This window comes from Pygocentrus nattereri, chromosome 3, assembly GCF_015220715.1.
Source record: "Pygocentrus nattereri isolate fPygNat1 chromosome 3, fPygNat1.pri, whole genome shotgun sequence".
NCBI lineage: Eukaryota > Metazoa > Chordata > Actinopteri > Characiformes > Serrasalmidae > Pygocentrus > Pygocentrus nattereri.
Window position 1 is genome coordinate 5,002,160 of NC_051213.1, and position 25,969 is coordinate 5,028,128.

The window sequence follows — 25,969 nt, forward strand, 5'->3', positions numbered from 1 at the left end:
TTCTATGGGTTAGCTTAGCATGTGAACAGACTTCACTTAGAACCCAAACCTCACTATGTTCTATGGGTTAGCTTAGCATGTGAACAGACTTCACTTAGAACCCAAACCTCACTATGTTCTATGGGTTAGCTTAGCATGTGAACAGACTTCACTTAGAACCCAAACCTCACTATGTTCTATGGGTTAGCTTAGCATGTGAACAGACTTCACTTAGAACCCAAACCTCACTATGTTCTATGGGTTAGCTTAGCATGTGAACAGACTTCACTTAGAACCCAAACCTCACTATGTTCTATGGGTTAGCTTTGCATGTGAACAGACTTCACTTAGAACCCAAACCTCACTATGTTCTATGGGTTAGCTTTGCAGATGAATGGACTTCACTTAGAACCCAAACCTCACTATGTTCTATGGGTTAGCTTAGCATGTGAACAGACTTCACTTAGAACCCAAACCCCACTATGTTCTATGGGTTAGCTTTGCAGATGAATGGCCTTCACTTAGAACCCAAACCTCACTATGTTCTATGGGCTAGCTTTGCAGATGAATGGCCTTCACTTAGAACCCAAACCTCACTATGTTCTATGAGTTAGCTTTGCAGATGAATGGCCTTCACTTAGAACCCAGACCTCACTATGTTCTATGGGTTAGCTTAGCATGTGAACAGACTTCACTTAGAACCCAAACCCCACTATGTTCTATGGGTTAGCTTTGCAGATGAATGGCCTTCACTTAGAACCCAAACCTCAGTATGTTCTATGGGTTAGCTTTGCAGATGAATAGACTTCACTTAGAACCCAAACCCCACTATGTTCTATGGGTTAGCTTTGCAGATGAATGGCCTTCACTTAGAACCCAAACCTCACCATGTTCTATGGGTTAGCTTTGCAGATGAATGGCCTTCACTTAGAACCCAGACCTCACTATGTTCTATGGGTTAGCTTAGCATGTGAACAGACTTCACTTAGAACCCAAACCCCACTATGTTCTATGGGTTAGCTTTGCAGATGAATGGCCTTCACTTAGAACCCAAACCTCAGTATGTTCTATGGGTTAGCTTTGCAGATGAATAGACTTCACTTAGAACCCAAACCTCAGTATGTTCTATGGGTTAGCTTTGCAGATGAATGGCCTTCACTTAGAACCCAAACCTCAGTATGTTCTATGGGTTAGCTTTGCAGATGAATAGACTTCACTTAGAACCCAAACCTCACTATGTTCTATGGGTTAGCTTTGCAGATGAATGGACTTCACTTAGAACCCAAACCTCACTATGTTCTATGGGTTAGCTTAGCATGTGAACAGACTTCACTTAGAACCCAAACCCCACTATGTTCTATGGGTTAGCTTTGCAGATGAATGGCCTTCACTTAGAACCCAAACCTCACTATGTTCTATGGGCTAGCTTTGCAGATGAATGGCCTTCACTTAGAACCCAAACCTCACTATGTTCTATGAGTTAGCTTTGCAGATGAATGGCCTTCACTTAGAACCCAGACCTCACTATGTTCTATGGGTTAGCTTAGCATGTGAACAGACTTCACTTAGAACCCAAACCCCACTATGTTCTATGGGTTAGCTTTGCAGATGAATGGCCTTCACTTAGAACCCAAACCTCAGTATGTTCTATGGGTTAGCTTTGCAGATGAATAGACTTCACTTAGAACCCAAACCCCACTATGTTCTATGGGTTAGCTTTGCAGATGAATGGCCTTCACTTAGAACCCAAACCTCAGTATGTTCTATGGGTTAGCTTTGCAGATGAATAGACTTCACTTAGAACCCAAACCTCAGTATGTTCTATGGGTTAGCTTTGCAGATGAATGGCCTTCACTTAGAACCCAAACCTCACTATGTTCTATGGGTTAGCTTTGCAGATGAATAGACTTCACTTAGAACCCAAACCTCACTATAAAGGCTTCAGCTGTCACTCAGACACTGCAATTTGGGGACCAGCTCATTGGCCATCATGGTAGTGTACCCCTGCCCCAAACCTGCTTTCTGTAGAAAACCAGAAAAATGCAGGTTCTCATTATTTAGTACTCATTAATGGTTCCGGCATGAAAGGTTAGAAATATGTTTCATTCACACTTGTAAGTCTAATTTACCTCCAGCCACTGAAGACTCGCTGGTGAATGGCCTCCAGCCTGAGCCGGTGACGTTGCCTGGTTAAACAAAGGAAACATTCGCTGGATTCAGTACCCAGAGTTTTTAAAAGGCTTCACGTGCTAATCATTCACATTGTGTTCTTTGCTTGTAATCTGCTGTATTTTTACCGGCGCTGCATTTTCAGCATGGTGTAAAGTCATTTCCCTGCCACTCATGTTGGTTTCTTCAGTGAGTAAACACTCCAGCTTATACAGAGCTTGGATTGAGATGCCTGATCATGCGAACAGCACATTACGTGTAGTTTTAATTAGGAATCTGTTGGGATGCACTTTTCCAACACCGTGATCAGTACAGTGCAGTGCATGCGGCTTTGATAATTGCTCTGTTTGCGTCTCATCTGCATATGCCATGTGTTTATAATGATGGTGACCTTATGAATGCTCATAGATGAGCCGACGATGTAGCCTTTCTTCTTGCTTCGCCTGCGACGGTCTTAGACACGCCAGGCCACCAATTCCCACCACTGTGCACTTTTTAGAGCAGAGCTGTCCAGCTCGGGTTACGGAAGCCACGGCACTGTGGAACTTAATGGATTTTCTCTGAATTAGCAAACCTGATTCAACTAGTGGAGTAATTCTCGAGCCGTAGATGACTTGATTTGTCTGGAATAGAGCTGAGAAACTCTTTTCCCTGGTTTAGCCTTTAAAAGTCTAGAGTTATCATTGTTTTGCTATTATATTTAAACATATATATATATATCGTATATATATCATAATAAACTATCTCCTACTAACAAACACAAAGTGGGTCAGTCTGTACTTTCCACACAGTTTTCAGCTTGTTTCGCTCAGCTGTGTGGAACATAATCCATATTAAACTACAACATCCTTTTATTATCGCTGGCAGTGGCTGCAACTTCTAAGAACGAACGTTTTCCATCCTTTAATTTATCTTTTTCAAATAATCAGCCAATTATAAGCTCCTTCAGCAGTACTGCGGCTCCTCATTACAGCAGTTTTAATGCCGCTCCACGATCAATGATTGCATGTCATTTTAGAGCAGCCTGTTGAGTAGATCGGCTCTCTATTTAGGAGAAAAAGTAATATTCTTTGCTAAATGTGTGAATTTGTCTTGCTCCAGGGACCTCAAGGACCCCAGGGACCCGTTGGCTTCCCAGGACCGAAGGGCCCCCCTGTAAGTATCTGCATATACTGCCATTCAAGGAGTAGAATGATGCTAATTCATATGGAAATGATCGAAATGACTTTAAAACTTTTTTTAATTATACGTTGTTGTGTATAGCTGGTTCATGGTAATAATAATAATTATTTGTATTTACTGAACAATTTAGAGGAGTTACTGAAAATTGTGTAGTAATTAAATAATAAGTTATAGAAGTTACTGATTAATTTGTACTACTTACTGAATAATTTAGAGTAGTTACTGAATAATTTATAGTAGTTACTGAATAATTTATAGTAGTTACTGAATAATTTAGAGTAGTTATTGAATAATTTAGAGTAGTTACTGAATAATTTATAGTAGTTACTGAATAATTTATAGTAGTTACTGAATAATTTAGAGTAGTTATTGAATAATTTATAGTAGTTACTGAATAATTTATAGTAGTTACTGAATAATTTAGAGTAGTTATTGAATAATTTAGAGTAGTTACTGAATAATTTATAGTAGTTACTGAATAATTTATAGTAGATACTGAATAATTTAGAGTAGTTATTGAATAATTTAGAGTAGTTACTGAATAATTTATAGTAGTTACTGAATAATTTAGAGTAGTTACTGAATAATTTAGAGTAGTTATTGAATAATTTAGAGTAGTTACTGAATAATTTATAGTAGTTACTGAATAATTTAGAGTAGTTACTGAATAATTTATAGTAGTTATTGAATAATTTATAGTAGTTACTGAATAATTTAGAGTAGTTATTGAATAATTTATAGTAGTTACTGAGTAGTCAGTCTTATTAATGTATTATTAATATTAATGTTAAGGTGAGGGTTTTAGTTGGCGACAAAGTAATTACAGTTTTTTTATTATTAGTTTATTGAAATTAACAATGATAAAATTCTAATGCCAAGTATCCCAAAATTTTGACACCCAGTTTTGTCCAATGCCTTTATAATTTCAGCTGTTATACATGTGACATAAAAAGCTACGTGTTCTTCTTTTGTGTAGGGACCACCTGGAAAGGACGGGTTGCCCGGTCACCCTGGCCAGCGGGGGGAGACGGTGAGTGCATTTCTGGTTTTCTCGTGTGTGTTTTGGAGCTGGCGCTCAGGCGGGGTCCCCACGGCCTTCTGGCTCTAACAGACGCTCCGGCCGGGTGGAGGAGTGTGAGGCAACTCTTTAGCCGTCTCTGCCTCATCTCCAACACCTGGAGGGCGGCGTCTCTGAGAGTCTGCACCGGTTACCAGAGCCCGGGCCCGAATGACCGCCAGCTCCATCCACCCACTACAGCAGCAGATCCCAGCCCTGCATATTTCAGTGTTTTCTAAGGTTTAACACGCCTGATGGGCTCAGTTAATCCATCCGCAGTCCGTTGACTTAAATCTCATTGGACTATGTCGTTGTGGCTAATGTAAACTAGGCAGGTTGGAAATGACAATGATAACTTTGCCACAGTGCTAACGTTAGTTAGATTACACAAGAACAAAAACTACACCTGTTCTATCTGAAAAACGCATCCTTATAAATAACAAATAATAATACTAATAATAGATTTTAATTAAATTCACCTTTTAACACCAGACAGTAGATATAACAATTACATAAATAAAAAAGATATACTGTACAGATAAAAAACAAAAGTAAAGCTAGATCTATAGATCTGGGTGTTGTCTGCATAACAGTGTAAATAAATATTATAATGTCTCATAATACATCCCAATGTGAGAAAATGATAAGAAAAATTGGGGGACCCAGTACTGACCCCTGATGACCACCATAAGAAACAGAAGCAGAGATAGATTGTAGGGAATTAATGAATCAAAAATATTTCCTATTAAATATAATGTGAACCATTTATAGGTCAATATGAGTGACCTTTCATTAAAAAAATAAATAAAATCAATAAAGCTCTATATTATATATATATATATATATATATATATATATATATATATATATATATATAATATTATGTCTTATAGTACATTCCAATGTGAGAAAATGATAAAAATAGGGGGACCCAATATGGACCCCTGAGGAACACCATACGAGAAGCTGATGTTGATTGTGGAGAATTAATTATCAAAAATGTTTCCTAATAAATGTGATGTGAACCATTAATAGGCCAGTATAAGTGACCTTTCATACAAATTAAAAATAAAATTAAATGAATAAATATCCATGAATTTAGATATTGTGCCAAAAAGTGAGTTACAGTTTTACCTTAGATTGGAAAAAAGCTTGATCAACAGTTGCTGCGTAAGAAAACATTTGTGGGCGGGGCCTGGTTTGAACCAATTTCATGCGCTTTCTGAGTCTAATGGGCTTGTTTGAGCAAGGAAACAGTAAATGTGCAGGACTTGGGATGGGGGTACCTCAGGGTCAGGATTTAGAAGCACTGCCTTAAAGGGCTGTGGAATTTATGGAGTTTTCCTTGATCTACTTAGATGTTGTATTAATAGCTGGCTGGCAGAGCCGCTTGGCTGAGAGGTGCCTGTTTGTCACTTTAAAGAGCGAGTGATAAACTAATCCATCTCAGCCAGCTGCCTGTTTCGCCCAGGAGAGCCTCAGCGACTGCATGGTTTAGTGTTTTAATCGCTCTAACACATCTGATTCAACTCATCGATTTGAGGTCATTTGAATCAGGTCATTGGAGCAGGTAAACGCTAATGTATACAGTGCTGGCCGTCCTGACTTTGAGTTTGAAGGTTCTGCTGGACTTGGGCAGCTCTGAATGGGACAGATCACAGTGTACAGATAGCGCACCTACACAAGCAGGGATGTTACGGTGTCAGACCCTCAACACTGCCGTAAGTGGGTGGCAGTAGCTTTTTATGATCATTATTCATTGATTTTGTTCAGAGTAGTGGCAAACCTCAAGGATATGAAACAATACAGACATGACTTGATATAGGTTCACTTTAATTGACACTCTTGGCAAGTACATTGATCTTAAATTGAGTCAATATATCTAATATTTCAATTTATGAGACGGTTATAGGAATATTATAAAATTACTTATTTCTACACATTTTTCTGGTCTTTTGTAATTTTCTTTTTCAGGTAAAATGGTCTCACTATATGGGCATATATTTTTGTTTGTTGCATATTTCTCGAAACAAGCAAAGTTGTCTGCAAATGTAATGAAATTTGCCACGATAAAATTTCTAAAAACAAGCAAAAAATGACAGAAATCTTATAATAAGCTTACAACAACTGACAATCAATCGTGCTTGATTTATTATTTAAGATACTAGCCAATGCGTCATTTTTTTGACATATAAAGCTCCACAGTAAATGTGACGTTGGGGAGCGATTAGGAGGCGGACGCATGTGCGGAGACAAGCGAGTTTTATTTTGGGCAAATCCAGGGTCGTAGTCGGAGCAAGTCCAGGTTCATAAAGCCAACACGGAGAGATCGTGGGACAGACATGACAACAATGAACAGAGAACCTCACACAAGAATAAACAAAGACCAACCAGAAACTCAGGAAAACACAGGGATAAAATACAATGCGAGGATAACCAGCGACAGGCGGAAAACAGGTGGAAACAATCAGGGGCGGAGTCACGAAACAAGGGGGCTGGACTGTGAAACCAAAACAAAGAAGCATGTGGACGATCAAAAAGTAGACAAATAGCACATGGAGGAGTGAAGAAGCCAATCGTGACAGTAAAAATATGAAAATATCTGAAAAATATCTGAAAAATAGTAGGAAAGGCTTCATTCACTCATATTTGAGTGTAGAAAATCATCAAAAATGTTCCCTGAACTTAAAGCAGTATGTGGGATATACTGAGTTTTATGTAGAACACACTTCATTTATTTGAGTTAAAGCACAATGTGGGATTACAGTGTAAACGGTCCCCAGAAAGAAGAAGTTAAATGAAAGAAAGATGTAAGAGGCCTAGTCCAGCCTTCAGTAAATTAAACCAGGGGCAATTGAACAAATGTATGCAATGGCTGGAGTGCAGCGAGCAGTCAGGAGCCAGGCCTGTCTTCTTCTAACCAACATTTTCACAACTTTACTGAAAACCACACAGTTTTCTGACTGTTTCTTTGTGTTTATTCTAATGTTATATCGCATCATTACTGACAAAATCACACCTACTGCCCAGATAAACAGTTTTGAACCGTAAACAAAGGCTTTTTCACAGCACTGCCTCCTGCTGTAATTTTGTATGCCACAAGCCGTGGACTACTTATAGCTCCTTTAAGTGGCGGCTTTTCATCAGAGTTGAGGCTGACTGTGTTCCAGACAGGCTGGCGGAGCAGAGGCCTTTGCTTCCTGCTAAATATTGTCTACAGCTGATAAAGCAGCTAAATGCGCCTCTTTCTATCAACCCATTTAAACCTGCTCACTGAGCTTCATTATGATATTTATAACACTTGATTTATCAGAGAGCGCTGGCCAGCAGAGCGTCCAGTCTATCACCACCGCAGAGCAGCGGCCACAGCACAGGCCGGATGACTTCAACAGCCGTGTGTTCTGATTCAGTTCATGTCAGTGAGCAGCATCAAAACTATGAGCGATGGCTTTTCAAAGGTCCATTTAGGAATGACCAAAACATTGACCACACACAGTGACTAAGGACATCAGCCAACTGCTTATATGTTTCTGCTATATCCAGAGATAGCCCATAAGCAGAAGAGATCAGAACAGTGTCTTTAAGGCTCTGCTGTTTAATTCTAAGGGATAACGACTGTTAAAATGAATAATTACTGGGTTTGGTGCATAGAATGACACAAATGTCAGAAGTGGTTTCCAGGGAAGGAAAAAAAAGGAAAAATAAGAAAAATGTAGGATATAGGCCATTAAAAATGTCTAGAAAAAGTTCATAACTCTTATAATGTCAGTTTACTGCCTCTAAGCCAAAGCGCCTGCAAATCGCTGTTTTCAGAACAAAATCTTCTATAAGCATTTTTGACATTTTTCAGTTTTTGATATCATTTGAAAATGCCTGTTTTTACATGTGTACATTTTATGATGAATGGGCCAGAGGAAACAGCCCACAATGACTTGGAAAAGCATCTGGTTCCATTGAATTGCATTAAAAGTAAAGCAAGTTTTCTCCTTCTCCTGTAAAATTACCATTTTGGAGATGTGAGGTTTCGTTCTGACAACAGAGATATGCAAAGTTGTCAAAATTATTGCCTACATGCAACACACACTGAAAATATTAAGGCCACTGCACACCGGATGCGCCGCGTCATGTGGCATAGTGTCACATAGCCTAGCATCACTGCTGTAATATGCTGGCAAGGAGAGCCAATAAAAACCTGGTTTAGGTTCGCTTTTACACACTGCCCACATAAATTGAATAAAATAAAGTGCTCAGCATCACTTACTATGCTAGGCATCGGTTTACCTCGTCACAGATTGGCTGTTTTAGAGCTAAAGGATACGAGCATGTCGTCTACTGTGGCTCAAAACGGCTTTAATTTAACGTAGAAATGGTAAAATGCTCCAGTAAATTGAACGGAGTGTCTCTATAAATAAACAGTTTGTGTAAATGTTGAGATCATCCAGTTTGATTTGGTCATTATTATGAAGATCTGTCCCATTGTCTGCGGTCATTGTCTGCCCTGGTGTTTAGTTCCTTGCATTAGACACCTGCAGTTAGACTTGTTTCAGTGTTTCACTCTGCTGTGTTTTTATGTTCTTTGTTTTCAGTTTGAACTGAATGAAGTCTGTGGTTCAGCTTCTGATTCACCTTGTCTGTAGTTTGTGTAGTCTGCACCTGCTCTTCTAACCCTATTATTGCAGCCAAATCTCGAGAATCTGCTAACTGGAGGATGATTGACCCCCCCGGGGTCATGTGCCTGGCCTCAGGGGTCATTTGATTGACCTCGTTGTTTCCTCTGTATCACAGTTGCTGTGTCCTGATTTGAGACACATGACACGTTACTGGACAGTACATGTCTGTCTGGAAAAGTGATGAGCATGGCTCTCAAATCAGAACACAGAGTAATGAGGCGGCACTCAGTAAGTAAACAGTATGTAAATAAATGCCTACGCAATGTGACATTTATTTTATCAGTTAAACTCAGATGCATTGTATAAAACAACTCATTAAGATGCAATACGATATTTAAATGCACAGTGTATTAAAGCTAGGGCTGTCAAACCATTTCAGTTTAAAAGCAAAGATTTGTTATAAATAGATTTGCTATTTGAGTGGACAAAATGAGATTCATCAGAATGTATTTATTACTTTCTATAATTCAGTTGTTTTGACACAGAGTGTCTATAGACTGAACACAGTTTCCAGGTTTCATTTTCAATGTTCAGTGAGAGCAACAGTGGCTGCATGTTCCAATTATATATATATATATATAGTGTATGGATTATTCTATTAAACTGATTCAAGTCAGAGCTGACAACACATTTCAGACTTGGACTTGGCCTTTAGACTAAAACCATTTCGCTTTGATATGCTATACCTTAATTATGTTTATTTTATTACAATAAATGATTGAACATTCCATCTTGTCACTACCGAAACAATCATAACTCTAGCAAAACTTTACTAATGTTTCAGTGGCGACTGTTTCGGTGGTGACAATTTGGGCTCATTTTGAGCAGAACTCAGAAACGCAGCCAGCACATGACCAGCAAACACAGCTTTGATACACACATCAAATTATTTCATTAAAAAGCAAAAAAGACTAATTGCATAATTTAATTGCAAAAACTCTGTTTCAATAGTGACCGTTCATAAATTTCCACAGCCTCTCTTCCTGCTCTAATACGCTGGGGTGCGACTAAAATAAGGCTAAAACTTTTTTGTCATGAAAACTTTTTCATTTAAAAATTAAACTCATGATAAAACAAAATCTTTTAGCTTCACTTTAACAAAAATCTACAAGATCTTAAATAAAGATACGAATATATATACGAATATATATAGAATATATAGACGAATACGAAATATAGAATGATTTAAGATCATTATATTTAAGATATTCAAGATCTTAAATAATTAAATATGGTAAATATTATTTGACATGTGTAAATGTAGGGGTCATTTCCCAATAGAAAGTACCCTATAAATGAAGATGTTGTGTATGTTTAGCTTATTATTGTCTAAATTAATGCACTGGGTCTTAGTAGATCATAGCATAATCCTCGTAAATCTGTAAGCTCTGACTACCTCATTGATTTTTTTGCATGGCATTAAAGTTTTTTATTAATATGTTAACATATTAACTTTGACAGCCCTAAAGCTAGTCAGTTCATAAATATAATATTAAGCGCTGTAACATGTAAAATAGTTAATGACTGTTTACATAGATCTTTTATACAAAACACAAGACAAGCTGCACTTCAAAAAGCAATGGACTGAATTGACTTTATTGAAAAGTGTACGTAATTTCCACATCACAGGTTTTTGCAAAGAGTAATAAAGTTAGAGATGGTAATTGTGTTAGTCTAATATATTCTACCCATGTGGAAATATGACACATTTAAATCAGGTCAGTTCAGGGCATCAACCAGGTAAAGTATCATGTGTGTTGTAGTCTGTTAGTCTGTTTGCTTACAGTTTATCGCATGTGCATGTTTAGCATGTTTAGCTGTAAGAAGGTTTCTGCTCTTCTTCATGTCTTTTTAGTGATATTTTAGCTCACCTGCAGTGAACAACGTTATACGACTCTGTCCGAACTGAACGTGGCATGGCATTTGTAACGGATCTCGCCTCCATTACCATCCAGTAACTCTATGATTCCATCTGCAGGGTTTCCAAGGCAAAACTGGTCCTCCCGGCCCTGGAGGTGTTGTCGGCCCACAGGTGAGATTTTACCCCGTTATGTGTTGTTGTTGTTGTTTGGTAGGGATGTCCAGGAATGTGAACAATCAGTACTGGAGCCAATCCTCCCACAGCGGATCATCTGCCCCCATCTTGCCCTATCCACTGCCTCCTCTACTTTCACACCAACCATCTCCATGTCCACCTTCACTACATCCATAAACCTTCTCTGAGGTCCACCTCTTCTCCTTCTACCTGACATTCTTTGCCCAATATATCCACTATTCCTCCTCAACACATGTCCAAACCATCTCAACCTGGCCTCTCTGGCTTTATCTCCAAACTGCTCCACCTTCACCGTCCCTCTGATCTGCTCATTTCTAATCTTGTCCATCCTCGTCACTCCCAACGAAAATCCCAGCATCTTCATCTCCGCCACCTCCAGCTCAGCCTCCTGTCTTTTAGACAGAGCCACAGTCTCCAAACCAAACATCATAGCAGGACGCACTGCTGTCTTGTAGACCTTCCCTTTCACTCTTGCTGCTTTCCTTCTGTCACACATCAGCCCTGACACCCGTCTCCACCCACTCCATCCTGCCTGCACCCTCTTCCTCACCTCTTTTCTACACTGTCCATTGCTCTGGATGGTTGATCCAAGATATTTGAAGTCATCCACCTTTACGACCTCTACTCCTTGCATCCAGACACATCGGAAAGGAGAATACCAATTTTTGCAAATTTCCCACATAATTCAGTCGATGTAAACAAGGTCAGTCAAGGTGGTTTGATTTGAAGTGGTTCAGTGTAGAGAAACTGGCCAACTGGCCACTTTCTGATGACAGGAACCAGGTTGCACAATTACTACAGCACAAATATAGCCATTTTATTTACTATCCAAAACACCAAATGTGTCTTATGAGTTTTATATGTGATGTATATTATAGTAAAATCGTGATAAATCTGAAAAAAGACCGTTTACCTGTTTTTGAAGTGCAGCCAGAATCTTATATTTTTTAACTGTTTAATATTTGAAGTTTCTGTAAGTCTATGTCTATTTGTGGTGGGCTGACAGGGTCCAACCGGAGAAACAGGCCCCGTTGGTGAGCGAGGACACCCTGGACCTCCGGGACCTCCCGGAGAGCAAGGACTTCCAGGTGCAGCAGGGAAGGAGGGCGCTAAGGTGAGAAATGCTGAATATCACACTGATATTTCAGTCATAAGCTTGACATAAGCTTGTTGTAATGACATATTAATTACATAATAGTTACATGATGAAATCCCTTCACAGGCAATTTATATTCTCCCTTTTTTTTCCGTTTGATCTGATGCCGGAAACATCAAAAAGCGTATTTGTCCTTTCCGCAACGTATGACTGTACAACCAACAATGCATTTTTGTCACGTTTAAGTCAAAATAAAGTGCTGATTTAATTTCAGTCGCATAGCCCTAATAGATTTCCTATAGATTCCGCAGAGATTCTGCATCTATACGTAATCTATAGCTTCTTATACAGAATCCATGAAGCAGGCTATTTGTTGAAGGTCAATTCTTTGTAGTGTTAGGGCTAGGACTAAGACTAGTACCATGGTCAAAGTTCATGGAAAATTGATGAAGCTGAATTTAATAGGGAATTAGTAAAATGTAAGTTAAGTGCGAGATAAATGTCAATAAAGCATCTACAGTGGACAGACCTTAAGCTGTAGAGGTCTAGGGGTGTTGTTGTGTAACGCCGTGGAGCGATGATGAGGCGGACGCACATGCTGAGAGAAGCGAGTTTTATTAGGGGCAAATCGAGAGTCAGGGTCAAAACGGTCCAGGGTCAGAGAGCCAACACGGATAGATGGAGGAACAGACATAGCAAAAAGGAAAACAGGAAAAACTCACAACGGAGGCTGGACGAATGACGTTAAACACCACAGTACAAAACAGAAGCACATGGAGGACTGGGAGAGGCCAATTAAGCACAGTTAATTACATAGTTATATATGTAGCCCCTCTGTATTGGTCTGTGACCACTTTGCGCAGGGAAGGATTCTTCACCAAAGCTTTGGGTTCAGGCGTAGTGCCGAGTTGGGGGTCATTAAAAGGCACTGACTACAGCTCTCAGCTCCATCTCGCCATACACATAACACAATGACCATAAAAAGAGTGATCGTGTAGATTAGATACCATAAAAATGAGAAATGATATCAGTTTGTTTTGATTTGATTTGAACCCATTTTCTGTTATGTTACTATGGCAATAATAATAGACTGTTAGATTCAGAAAGAACGATTACTAAAGCAACAGAAATACATACAAAGATATTAATAAAGTAAAAATAATGTAATAATCACACCCAATAATCACAAAATGCAAACCACGGTAAAACAGGGGCGGACGACTCCGTATCCAGGGGCTTTCTGATCACTCGCTAATATTAACATACTAAACAAATCATGAGAGCTGTTGTTTACAAAATGTAATCCACATATGTTGACAAGCTATTTCATATTTTATGACAATTTTTTACACTTTCTATTATTTTTAGGAGCAGAGCTCGACCATTCTAACATAAGAGCACGGTATTCCGTACACTTCAGTATTCCTTAGGCTTCAGTATTCCGTACACTTCAGTATTCCGTACACTTCAGTATTCCGTACACTTCAGTATTCCGTACACTTGCAACTTTTCCTGTTTGTGTAATAAAAACCGCTTTCTTGACATTTGTCAATGATGCATCTGAGACATTGTCATATGTCCTTTTTCCATCAAATTGGTTGGGAAGACCATCTGAGCTGGGTTTGGACATCAAATCTCTGCAATTAGCCCCAACCCTTCACCCCACCCCTCCACCTCAACAATAATCGGGACAACCCTACCCCTAGACGTGAACACGCAAAACGGAGGGGTTTACACCGTCAGCTCAGTGACCTTAGCAGACCCCTTTCAGCTGTGCAGCTTCACACCAGCTTTACTGGGCTTTTCTGCATGGTAGCCTCATTCATTGCATATTGTTTATAATAATTCACTTTTATAATCGGTTTAAACAGTTAATGTATATTTTTATGCAATTAGATTTCATAAAACGTAAAATGCAGGGAAAGCAGTGTACGGAAAACCGCTCCTTCTGTGGAGGCTGGTGTACGGAATACAGATTTTTTCTCATTTCTTTAAAAATATCAGCCCAAATGTGACCAATCAAAATACACCTTGGTTGCTAGGTACATTTTTCCAGTCCAACCAGTCATTAAGTCCTGTATGACTTCCGGAATAACGCTAAGAAGTGTCGAGGTACTGTACGGAATATAGTGCCCTTACGTTACTTACCGTCTCGCCATACACATAACACAGTGACCATTCTCGTTAATTTGACCCCATTCTTAGGAGATAATGTGCAATACCAATTACTTTAAATGAGCATTGGATGTAATATTTTGATGAAGTTCATCGGGTTGAGTCTCCACTTCTTTATGATTCAAAACATGTCGTAAAATATCTCCTCTTCTGCTTTCCAACACAAATGTGGAATGGATTGAAAGCACTTTCAACACAATTACTTCACCTTTTTTGGTCTGAAATAATCCACATTAAATTAGAGCACGATATTATTATCTCCAGCCACAGCTGGGAATTCTTTCAGCTAAATTAAATGGAATTTACCTAATTTGCCTCTAATTTAGAGCAAAAGCACCAGAACTGAAAGTCCTTCTCTGTAAATAAGAGTTGGTAGTGAGTGAGAACTTTACCGCATCAGAGCGGTTCTGCTCTGGAGGACCTGAGCACAGCTGTGTGGTCTGCTCTTGAGTTTTTAGCAGCTCTTCTATGGAGAATGGGATGAATTGTCCTTTAAATGGAGTGCAAATTGAAAGGAGATGGAGGCCGTTTTTGAGCGCTCGTCCTTTTCAAAGTCGGGCCGAATTCCTCTCAGCACCTGCCGTCACCCTCCCCAGTTCAATTTCTTCTGCTACCCAATCGGAGACAGTCTAATCAGCTCAATCTCCTCCAGCCCCACCACCTGTCCATCACCAGTCACGGCTATAGAGGGGCTTTTACCCAGCAAAACTCTCCTGAGACCCCCGGTGCCCCGAACGCTGCTGGGTAGACGTTACTTTTTCACTGGTTCTCCCCATTCGGACGTAAATATTTTTCAAAGCCCCGTTTCCCTGCTCATATTTGCTCAGTATTTTAAATGGATTAGTTGTGATGTGTGAAGAGCAACATAGAGTTATCTACAAACTTGGCTCTAAGCTTCCTGTCGTGTTCGGGTCAAATCTGACCGATTTACAACTTCAAACACTCAAAAATATTGTGTTTTACATCTGATCAAAGCCTCATGATCTCCTCCACACTGGGCACTAGAACATGGAAAAGTGACGATCTCCTCTTTCATTGGATGTTGAGTTTTTAATCAATCAATCATTAACTCACTCACTCATCCTCATACACACCCCCCCAACTCACTCACTCATCCTCATACACACCCCCCAACTCACTCACTCATCCTCATACACACCCCCCCAACTCACTCACTCATCCTCATACACACCCCCCCAACTCACTCGCTCATCCTCATACACACCCCCCCAACTCACTCGCTCATCCTCATACACACCCCCCAACTCACTCGCTCATCCTCATACACACCCCCCAACTCACTCACTCATCCTCATACACACCCCCCCAACTCACTCACTCATCCTCATACACACCCCCCCAACTCACTCACTCATCCTCATACACACCCCCCCAACTCACTCACTCATCCTCATACACACCCCCCCAACTCACTCACTCATCCTCATACACACCCCCCCAACTCACTCACTCATCCTCATACACACCCCCCCAACTCACTCACTCATCCTCATACACACCCCCCAACTCACTCACTCATCCTCATACACACCCCCAACTCACTCACTCATCCTCATACACACCCCCCAACTCACTCACTCATCCTCATACACACCCCCCCAACTCACTCGCTCATCCTCATACACACCCCCCCAACTCACTCGCTCATCCTCATACACACCCCCCCAACTCACTCGCTCATCCTCATACACACCCCCCCAACTCACTCGCTCATCCTCATACACACCCCCCAACTCACTCGCTCATCCTCATACACACCCCCCAACTCACTCACTCATCCTCATACACACCCCCCCAACTCACTCACTCATCCTCATACACACCCCCCCAACTCACTCACTCATCCTCATACACACCCCCCCAACTCACTCACTCATCCTCATACACACCCCCCCCAACTCACTCACTCATCCTCATACACACCCCCCCAACTCACTCGCTCATCCTCATACACACCCCCCCAACTCACTCGCTCATCCTCATACACACCCCCCCAACTCACTCGCTCATCCTCATACACACCCCCCCAACTCACTCGCTCATCCTCATACACACCCCCCCAACTCACTCGCTCATCCTCATACACACCCCCCCAACTCACTCGCTCATCCTCATACACACCCCCCCAACTCACTCGCTCATCCTCATACACACCCCCCCAACTCACTCGCTCATCCTCATACACACCCCCCCAACTCACTCGCTCATCCTCATACACCCCCCCCAACTCACTCGCTCATCCTCATACACCCCCCCCCAACTCACTCGCTCATCCTCATACACACCCCCCCAACTCACTCGCTCATCCTCATACACACCCCCCAACTCACTCGCTCATCCTCATACACACCCCCCAACTCACTCGCTCATCCTCATACACACCCCCCAACTCACTCGCTCATCCTCATACACACCCCCCCAACTCACTCGCTCATCCTCATACACACCCCCCCAACTCACTCGCTCATCCTCTTACACACCCCCCAACTCACTCGCTCATCCTCATATACACCCCCCCAACTCACTCGCTCATCCTCATACACACCCCCCCAACTCACTCGCTCATCCTCATACACACCCCCCAACTCACTCGCTCATCCTCATACACACCCCCCAACTCACTCACTCATCCTCATACACACCCCCCCAACTCACTCACTCATCCTCATACACCCCCCCCAACTCACTCACTCATCCTCATACATACCCCCCAACTCACTCACTCATCCTCATACACACCCCCCAACTCACTCACTCATCCTCATACACACCCCCTCAACTCACTCACTCATCCTCATACACACCCCCAACTCACTCACTCATCCTCATACACACCCCCCCAACTCACTCACTCATCCTCATACACCCCCCCCCAACTCACTCACTCATCCTCATACACACCCCCCAACTCACTCACTCATCCTCATACACACCCCCCAACTCACTCACTCATCCTCATACACACCCCCCAACTCACTCACTCATCCTCATACACACCCCCTCAACTCACTCACTCATCCTCATACACACCCCCCAACTCACTCACTCATCCTCATACACACCCCCCAACTCACTCACTCATCCTCATACACACCCCCCAACTCACTCACTCATCCTCATACACACCCCCCCAACTCACTCACTCATCCTCATACACACCCCCCCAACTCACTCGCTCATCCTCATACACCCCCCCAACTCACTCACTCATCCTCATACACACCCCCCCAACTCACTCACTCATCCTCATACACACCCCCCCAACTCACTCGCTCATCCTCATACACACCCCCCCAACTCACTCGCTCATCCTCATACACACCCCCCCAACTCACTCGCTCATCCTCATACACCCCCCCCAACTCACTCGCTCATCCTCATACACACCCCCCCAACTCACTCGCTCATCCTCATACACCCCCCCCCAACTCACTCGCTCATCCTCATACACCCCCCCCAACTCACTCGCTCATCCTCATACACCCCCCCCCAACTCACTCGCTCATCCTCATACACACCCCCCCAACTCACTCGCTCATCCTCATACACACCCCCCAACTCACTCGCTCATCCTCATACACACCCCCCCAACTCACTCGCTCATCCTCATACACACCCCCCCAACTCACTCGCTCATCCTCATACACACCCCCCCAACTCACTCGCTCATCCTCTTACACACCCCCCCAACTCACTCGCTCATCCTCATATACACCCCCCAACTCACTCGCTCATCCTCATACACACCCCCCCAACTCACTCGCTCATCCTCATACACACCCCCCAACTCACTCGCTCATCCTCATACACACCCCCCAACTCACTCACTCATCCTCATACACACCCCCCCAACTCACTCACTCATCCTCATACACACCCCCCAACTCACTCACTCATCCTCATACATACCCCCCAACTCACTCACTCATCCTCATACACACCCCCCAACTCACTCACTCATCCTCATACACACCCCCTCAACTCACTCACTCATCCTCATACACACCCCCAACTCACTCACTCATCCTCATACACACCCCCAACTCACTCACTCATCCTCATACACACCCCCCCAACTCACTCACTCATCCTCATACACCCCCCCCAACTCACTCACTCATCCTCATACACACCCCCCAACTCACTCACTCATCCTCATACACACCCCCCAACTCACTCACTCATCCTCATACACACCCCCTCAACTCACTCACTCATCCTCATACACACCCCCCAACTCACTCACTCATCCTCATACACACCCCCCAACTCACTCACTCATCCTCATACACACCCCCCAACTCACTCACTCATCCTCATACACACCCCCTCAACTCACTCACTCATCCTCATACACACCCCCAACTCACTCACTCATCCTCATACACACCCCCCCAACTCACTCACTCATCCTCATACACCCCCCCCAACTCACTCACTCATCCTCATACACACCCCCCAACTCACTCACTCATCCTCATACACACCCCCCCAACTCACTCACTCATCCTCATACACACCCCCCAACTCACTCACTCATCCTCATACACACCCCCCCAACTCACTCACTCATCCTCATACACACCCCCCCAACTCACTCACTCATCCTCATACACACCACCCCAACTCACTCACTCATCCTCATACACACCCCCTCAACTCACTCACTCATCCTCATACACACCCCCCCAACTCACTCACTCATCCTCATACACACCCCCCAACTTACTCATCCTCATACACACCCCCTCAACTCACTCACTCATCCTCATACACACCCCCCCAACTCACTCACTCATCCTCATACACACCCCCCCAACTCACTCACTCATCCTCATACACACCCCCCAACTCACTCACTCATCCTCATACACCCCCCCCCCCCAACTCACTCACTCATCCTCATACACACCCCCCCAACTCACTCACTCATCCTCACACACACCCCCTCAACTCACTCACTCATCCTCATACACCCCCCAACTCACTCACTCATCCTCATACACACCACCCCAACTCACTCACTCATCCTCATACACACCCCCCCAGCTCACTCACTCATCCTCATACACTCCCCCTCAACTCACTCACTCATCCTCATACACACCCCCCCAACTCACTCACTCATCCTCATACACACCCCCTCAACTCACTCACTCATCCTCATACACACTCCCCAACTCACTCACTCATCCTCATACACACCCCCCAACTCACTCGCTCATCCTCATACACACCCCCCCAACTCACTCACTCATCCTCATACACACCCCCCCAACTCACTCACTCATCCTCATACACACCCCCCCAACTCACTCACTCATCCTCATACACACCCCCCCAACTCACTCACTCATCCTCATACACACCCCCCAACTCACTCACTCATCCTCATACACACCCCCCAACTCACTCACTCATCCTCATACACACCCCCAACTCACTCACTCATCCTCATACACACCCCCCAACTCACTCGCTCATCCTCATACACACCCCCCAACTCACTCACTCATCCTCATACACACCCCCCAACTCACTCACTCGGTGCGCCGTTCTGTTTTCACACATATGCACTTGCTTTTGACTATAGCAACAGGTATTAACTTAACTAAGTAGACTATTTGATTGTTACAATAATCGTATAGAAGCACAGAAGCTGTATGGTTCACGACTATTTGTCGCGAAAGGGGGGAATTATGTAAATTAAAGATTCCCAAAATTAAAATATCTTGTATTATGCAGGATAGAACTTAAATAAAGTACAATATGGCCTAGCATATTGGAACAAGTGCCTTAAAACAAGTTTCCTTAGTCGGGCGTAAGAGGGAAGAAAAACACTTTTTAGGAGGCGAGTGAACTTATGAACTTCTCAAGGCCGAACGGCCAAGATGGAAAAACACCAGCAATCGTGTTAGGGTGTGCTAGGATGTGTTAGGGTGTGCTAGGATGTGTTAGGGTGTGCTAGGATGTGTTAGGGTGGGCAAGGATGTGTTAGGGTGTGCTAGGATGTGTTAGGGTGTGCTAGGATGTGTTAGGGTGTGCAAGGATGTGTTAGGGTGTGCAAGGATGTGTTAGGGTGTGCAAGGATGTGTTAGGGTGGGCAAGGATGTGTTAGGGTGTGCTAGGATGTGTTAGGGTGTGCAAGGATGTGTTAGGGTGTGCTAGGATGTGTTAGGGTGTGCAAGGATGTGTTAGGGTGTGCAAGGATGTGTTAGGGTGGGCAAGGATGTGTTAGGGTGTGCTAGGATGTGTTAGGGTGGGCAAGGATGTGTTAGGGTGTGCTAGGATGTGTTAGGGTGGGCAAGGATGTGTTAGGGTGTGCTAGGATGTGTTAGGGTGGGCAAGGATGTGTTAGGGTGTGCTAGGATGTGTTAGGGTGGGCAAGGATGTGTTAGGGTGTGCTAGGATGTGTTAGGGTGGGCTAGGATGTGTTAGGGTGTGCTAGGATGTGTTAGGGTGGGCAAGGATGTGTTAGGGTGGGCAAGGATGTGTTAGGGTGGGCTAGGATGTGTTAGGGTGGGCTAGGATGTGTTAGGGTGGGCAAGGATGTGTTAGGGTGGGCAAGGATGTGTTAGGGTGTGCTAGGATGTGTTAGGGTGGGCAAGGATGTGTTAGGGTGTGCTAGGATGTGTTAGGGTGTGCTAGGATGTGTTAGGGTGGGCAAGGATGTGTTAGGGTGTGCTAGGATGTGTTAGGGTGGGCTAGGATGTGTTAGGGTGGGCTAGGATGTGTTAGGGTGTGCTAGGATGTGTTAGGGTGGGCTAGGATGTGTTAGGGTGTGCTAGGATGTGTTAGGGTGTGCTAGGATGTGTTAGGGTGGGCAAGGATGTGTTAGGGTGGGCAAGGATGTGTTAGGGTGTGCTAGGATGTGTTAGGGTGTGCTAGGATGTGTTAGGGTGTGCTAGGATGTGTTAGGGTGGGCAAGGATGTGTTAGGGTGGGCTAGGATGTGTTAGGGTGGGCAAGGATGTGCCATATCATTTAAAAAATGATACAGATCGGACTTGGAGATAATGGTTCCATAATTGGATATAATGATTCCATAAGTTAGACGTATGGGCGGAAGAAATTCATCAATTTGGACATAATGGTGATGTAATGAGATTAGGAGATAACAAAAAGGGGTGGGGTGACACCACCCCATCTTTACTGAGGGTGTAAATTATGTGTACATGCCCTGTATGTGTGCGAGTTGTCCGAAGGCCTCTGGGACACATTCTCCCTGCTCAAGAAGAATAAATGACCTGCACTTCTGAAATCTTTTATTTTCCTTCAACAAACCGTTAAATTCGTCTTCTTTTACCAACCATAAATAATACCTAGGCTTAGTAGTAGAGCAAGTGTCAAGCGACGACACAGACTGAGAAATCCGAAAGAAATTTTAGAGCACGCACGTGCCGAGAAATCTGATTCCTCAGCAAAAATTCACTGTCTCTTTTATTAAATCAGATTTTTCTATTAAATCAGATTTCTAGGCCTTCAGTCTAATTCAGACTAGGAAGTCAGATGGTGCTGTTCACACGGCCGCTTGAGTAATCGGGTAGCCGCAGAAATATGGTTATGATTGGGTTATTAAGTGCATGTAAACACACACTGTGTCATGCAGCGTCAGAAACCATGCACTCGAGTCTATTTGAGGTTACTCAATGCCTCCACCCAGTTTGAGGTGATCGTATGACCGTTGTTAGATGTGGTTAGGGCGACGTTAACCGGCGGGGCAGAGACTTCCAGTACATGTTGGCTACATTAGCCTTATGGTAAGCTAAAGAAGCAAATTTCAGACACCAAATGTTTTTGGTCTGATTGGCTGTGTTTAGGAATTTGTAGTGTTGAAATTGCAATTAGAGATCCGATATCCGCAGAAACTCCTGGGTAGTGTATCGGGATAAATAACACTCACACACACCGAGTTGTTTGGTCATGATCATATTTATAGATGCTCCTCTTAAGTGATTTAATGACAATAGCTCATTTTAACGCTTAGTGGCTTTAAAACATATCAGATCGAGCATCAGGCGATACTCAGTATCAGTATCAGAAACGTACAGTCTCCAGGTCGCAGTGCATTCAGTGTACAGATACACTGACGTTAGCGGAATCTAGTAAGTCCTCAGCAGGAGATGCGTGGAGTGCTGTCTCTTACTGTGTCCCTGATAAAGTTAACGTGACAGTGTTGCAGTCTGTTAATCAGTATTCTGAACCACAGCCGGTGAATTCAGAAGCCTGAGAGGGGTCTTGCGGGAATCGAGTCAGATAGTGCTTACTCAATTTTTTTCAGCTTCAGCCTCAAACTTTTTTATAAAGCATCCGTCAGCGTCGGTGTCAAAGCGAGAGCAATATAACAGGGTCGGGTTTGATCGTCTTTTATTGTCCTGGAGCGATCGGCGGACCCCCTTCACTTTATAACGCGGTTAGTCAGGCTCTCTGGACACATTCTGCTACACACTGCACTTTCTAAAGGCTAAAAGAGTTCGGAGAGAGGAAATGATCTGTAGTTTGTGAGCAGTTCACTGGGCTTAAGCTGTGAATGTCTGAAAAGACTTTTATAAAATCAGGTCAAAGAGAAAAGAGTAAATAGTTGTTTATTCAGTTATTTGATATATTTATTTGTAAATGATTACATTAAAATAATAATGCGATTAGGTGAATAAATAAATAAATAAATAAATAAAAGAAATCAGGAAAAATGAAATGGAATTTGATCTTGTAACGGGGAGCGAGGAGGGGGACCCACGTGCTGAGATAAGCGAGATTTATTAAGGACACATCCAGGGTCACAGTCTAAACGGTCCAGGTTCACATAGCCAACACGGAGAGATCGGGGGGACAGACACGACCAGAATCCAACAGAACAAGCAGAGCAGAACAAACCAGAACATCCAACACAGCAGATAACAGTTCAGACAAAAACCAGCCAAGACAAGGGGGCAAACACAGGGCTTAAATAATAACAGGGTAAACGAGGGACAGGCGGGAAACAGGTGGAGACAATCAGGGGTGGAGTCATGAAACGAGGGGGCAGGACCAAAACAAATGCACATGGAGTGGGAGGAGCCAATCGTGACAGATCTTTAAATGACAAAACTATCAGTTCTATATCAAAAAAGAAAAAAAAGAAATATAAGTGAAACAAAAAGATGAAATAAATAATAATTTTTTATAAATGTCTTTAAAAAACGCAAATAATTCTTTTTAAAAGTCAAAAGCTGTTTTAATCGCAGGACAGAAACATTTAAGAGCTCATTTATTAAGTAGATTTTGTATTTTTTTCAAAGTCATTGACCTGTGTGTTTCTGTCTGTAGGGAGATCCAGGTCCTCAGGGTCCTCCTGGGAAAGACGGACCCCCTGGACTGAGAGGATTCCCCGGAGAACGAGGACTTCCTGGAGCACCGGTGAGCCAACACGCGAACATTCTGCCCTGTTCTTCTGTATGAGCTTTCGGGGGGCTCATTTCAACGTTAGTTCATTAACAGCACAGCGCTGCACCACAGCGCTCTCAGGGGGGCTTCAGTGGGACACGTTACCAATTAACTGAAGCACACTCTCCAGTCGAACACACTTGTTTGTTTCACTGCAGTGGGGAATGCATTATGCTAATACTCCTCGCTGTGGCAGGAGAAGCTTCTAGTCACAGTGGACCAGCAGTTATTTGTTTATTTATTTATTTATTTTCAATTTAGTTTCAAGCTTTACGAAACACGATTGACTCGCTTTACATCAGCGGTTAAGCATCTTTCTGTGTTAACCCAGGTTTAGGTATTAAATTCTCATGCACATGGAGACGGATGTGTGATGTTTATGATGAGCAGCCAGTTCGTGGCTCCTTCGTTAAAGAAGGCGGGAGTCAGACTGGGTAACTGGAGAAAGTAAAACGTTTCTGAGTGCTGTCTCCACGTTTCACACTTACTGGAGTAACAACTGCCTTACAGTCTTCACATCTATGTATGATTTGCTTCCTCTGTTAAAAAGCAACTGACGCCACAAATGTCATGAAAAAAAACAAAAAAAAAACACGAAAACGTGACCATGGGGTCCACCTGCACCCTGACTGACCAGAAGCCTGTCTCTGATTGATCAGATGGATGTCACTGATTCGTCAGAAGGATGTCCCTGATTGGTCAGAAAACTGTCACAGAAAGGTCAGAAATTAGGCTGCCCTTAATTTACCAGGAGGTTGTCTCTGATTAGTCAGAAAGCGGTCCCTAATCGATCAGAGACTAGCCCTGATTGGTCAGATGGTTGTCTCTGATTAGTCAGAAAGCGGTCCCTAATCGATCAGAAACTAGCCCTGATTGATCAGGAGGTTGTCCTTGATTAGTCAGAATGCTGTCCCTAATTGATCAGAAACTAGCCCTGATTGGTCAGGAGGTTGTCCCTGATTAGTCAGAAAGCTGTCCCTAATCGATCAGAGACTAGCCCTGATTGGACAGGAGGTTGTCCCTGATTAGTCAGAAAGCGGTCCCTAATCGATCAGAGACTAGCCCTGATTGGACAGGAGGTTGTCTCTGATTAGTCAGAAAGCTGTCCCTAATTGATCAGAAACTAGCCCTGATTGATCAGGAGGTTGTCTCTGATTAGTCAGAAAGCTGTCCCTAATTGATTAGAAACTAGCCCTGATTGGTCAGATGGTTGTCTCTGATTAGTCAGAAAGCTGTCCCTAATTGATCAGAAACTAGCCCTGATTGGACAGATGGTTGTCTCTGATTAGTCAGAAAGCTGTCCCTAATTGATTAGAAACTAGCCCTGATTGGACAGGAGGTTGTCTCTGATTAGTCAGAAAGCTGTCCCTAATTGATCAGAAACTAGCCCTGATTGGTCAGATGGTTGTCTCTGATTAGTCAGAAAGCGGTCCCTAATTGATTAGAAACTAGCCCTGATTGATCAGATGGTTGTCTCTGATTAGTCAGAAAGCTGTCCCTAATTGATCAGAGACTAGCCCTGATTGATCAGGAGGTTGTCTCTGATTAGTCAGAAAGCTGTCCCTAATTGATTAGAAACTAGCCCTGATTGGTCAGATGGTTGTCTCTGATTAGTCAGAAAGCTGTCCCTAATTGATCAGAAACTAGCCCTGATTGGACAGATGGTTGTCTCTGATTAGTCAGAAAGCTGTCCCTAATTGATTAGAAACTAGCCCTGATTGGACAGGAGGTTGTCTCTGATTAGTCAGAAAGCTGTCCCTAATTGATCAGAAACTAGCCCTGATTGGTCAGATGGTTGTCTCTGATTAGTCAGAAAGCGGTCCCTAATTGATTAGAAACTAGCCCTGATTGATCAGATGGTTGTCTCTGATTAGTCAGAAAGCTGTCCCTAATTGATTAGAGACTAGCCCTGATTGGTCAGGAAGTTGTCCCTGATTAATCAGAATGCTGTCCCTAATTAAACAAAGACTAGCCCTGGTTAGTTTTTTTTTAACGGGAAGCTGGTCCAGATAGGTCAAAATGCTGTCCTTGATTGGTCAGAAACTAAATCTGATTGGTCAAAAGGCTGTTCTTCATTATTCTGGAGCTCAGCACTGATTGGTCCGAAGGCTGCCCTTCATTGGTGAGGAGCTTAGCACTGAT

General features: G+C 43.1%; 1 protein-coding gene across 4 annotated transcripts in view; it reads left to right on the forward strand.

The window, feature by feature from the left end:
• Positions 1–25,969, forward strand: part of col11a1a (collagen, type XI, alpha 1a) — a 192,442-nt gene that overhangs the window by 103,736 nt on the left and 62,737 nt on the right. For all 4 annotated transcript variants that reach the window (XM_037537327.1, XM_037537324.1, XM_037537326.1 and 1 more), the window contains 5 exons: positions 3,250–3,303; positions 4,307–4,360; positions 11,036–11,089; positions 12,120–12,227; positions 23,711–23,800. In XM_037537327.1, the coding sequence (XP_037393224.1) occupies positions 3,250–3,303; positions 4,307–4,360; positions 11,036–11,089; positions 12,120–12,227; positions 23,711–23,800 (360 nt within the window). The remainder of the gene's footprint in view (positions 1–3,249; positions 3,304–4,306; positions 4,361–11,035; positions 11,090–12,119; positions 12,228–23,710; positions 23,801–25,969) is intronic.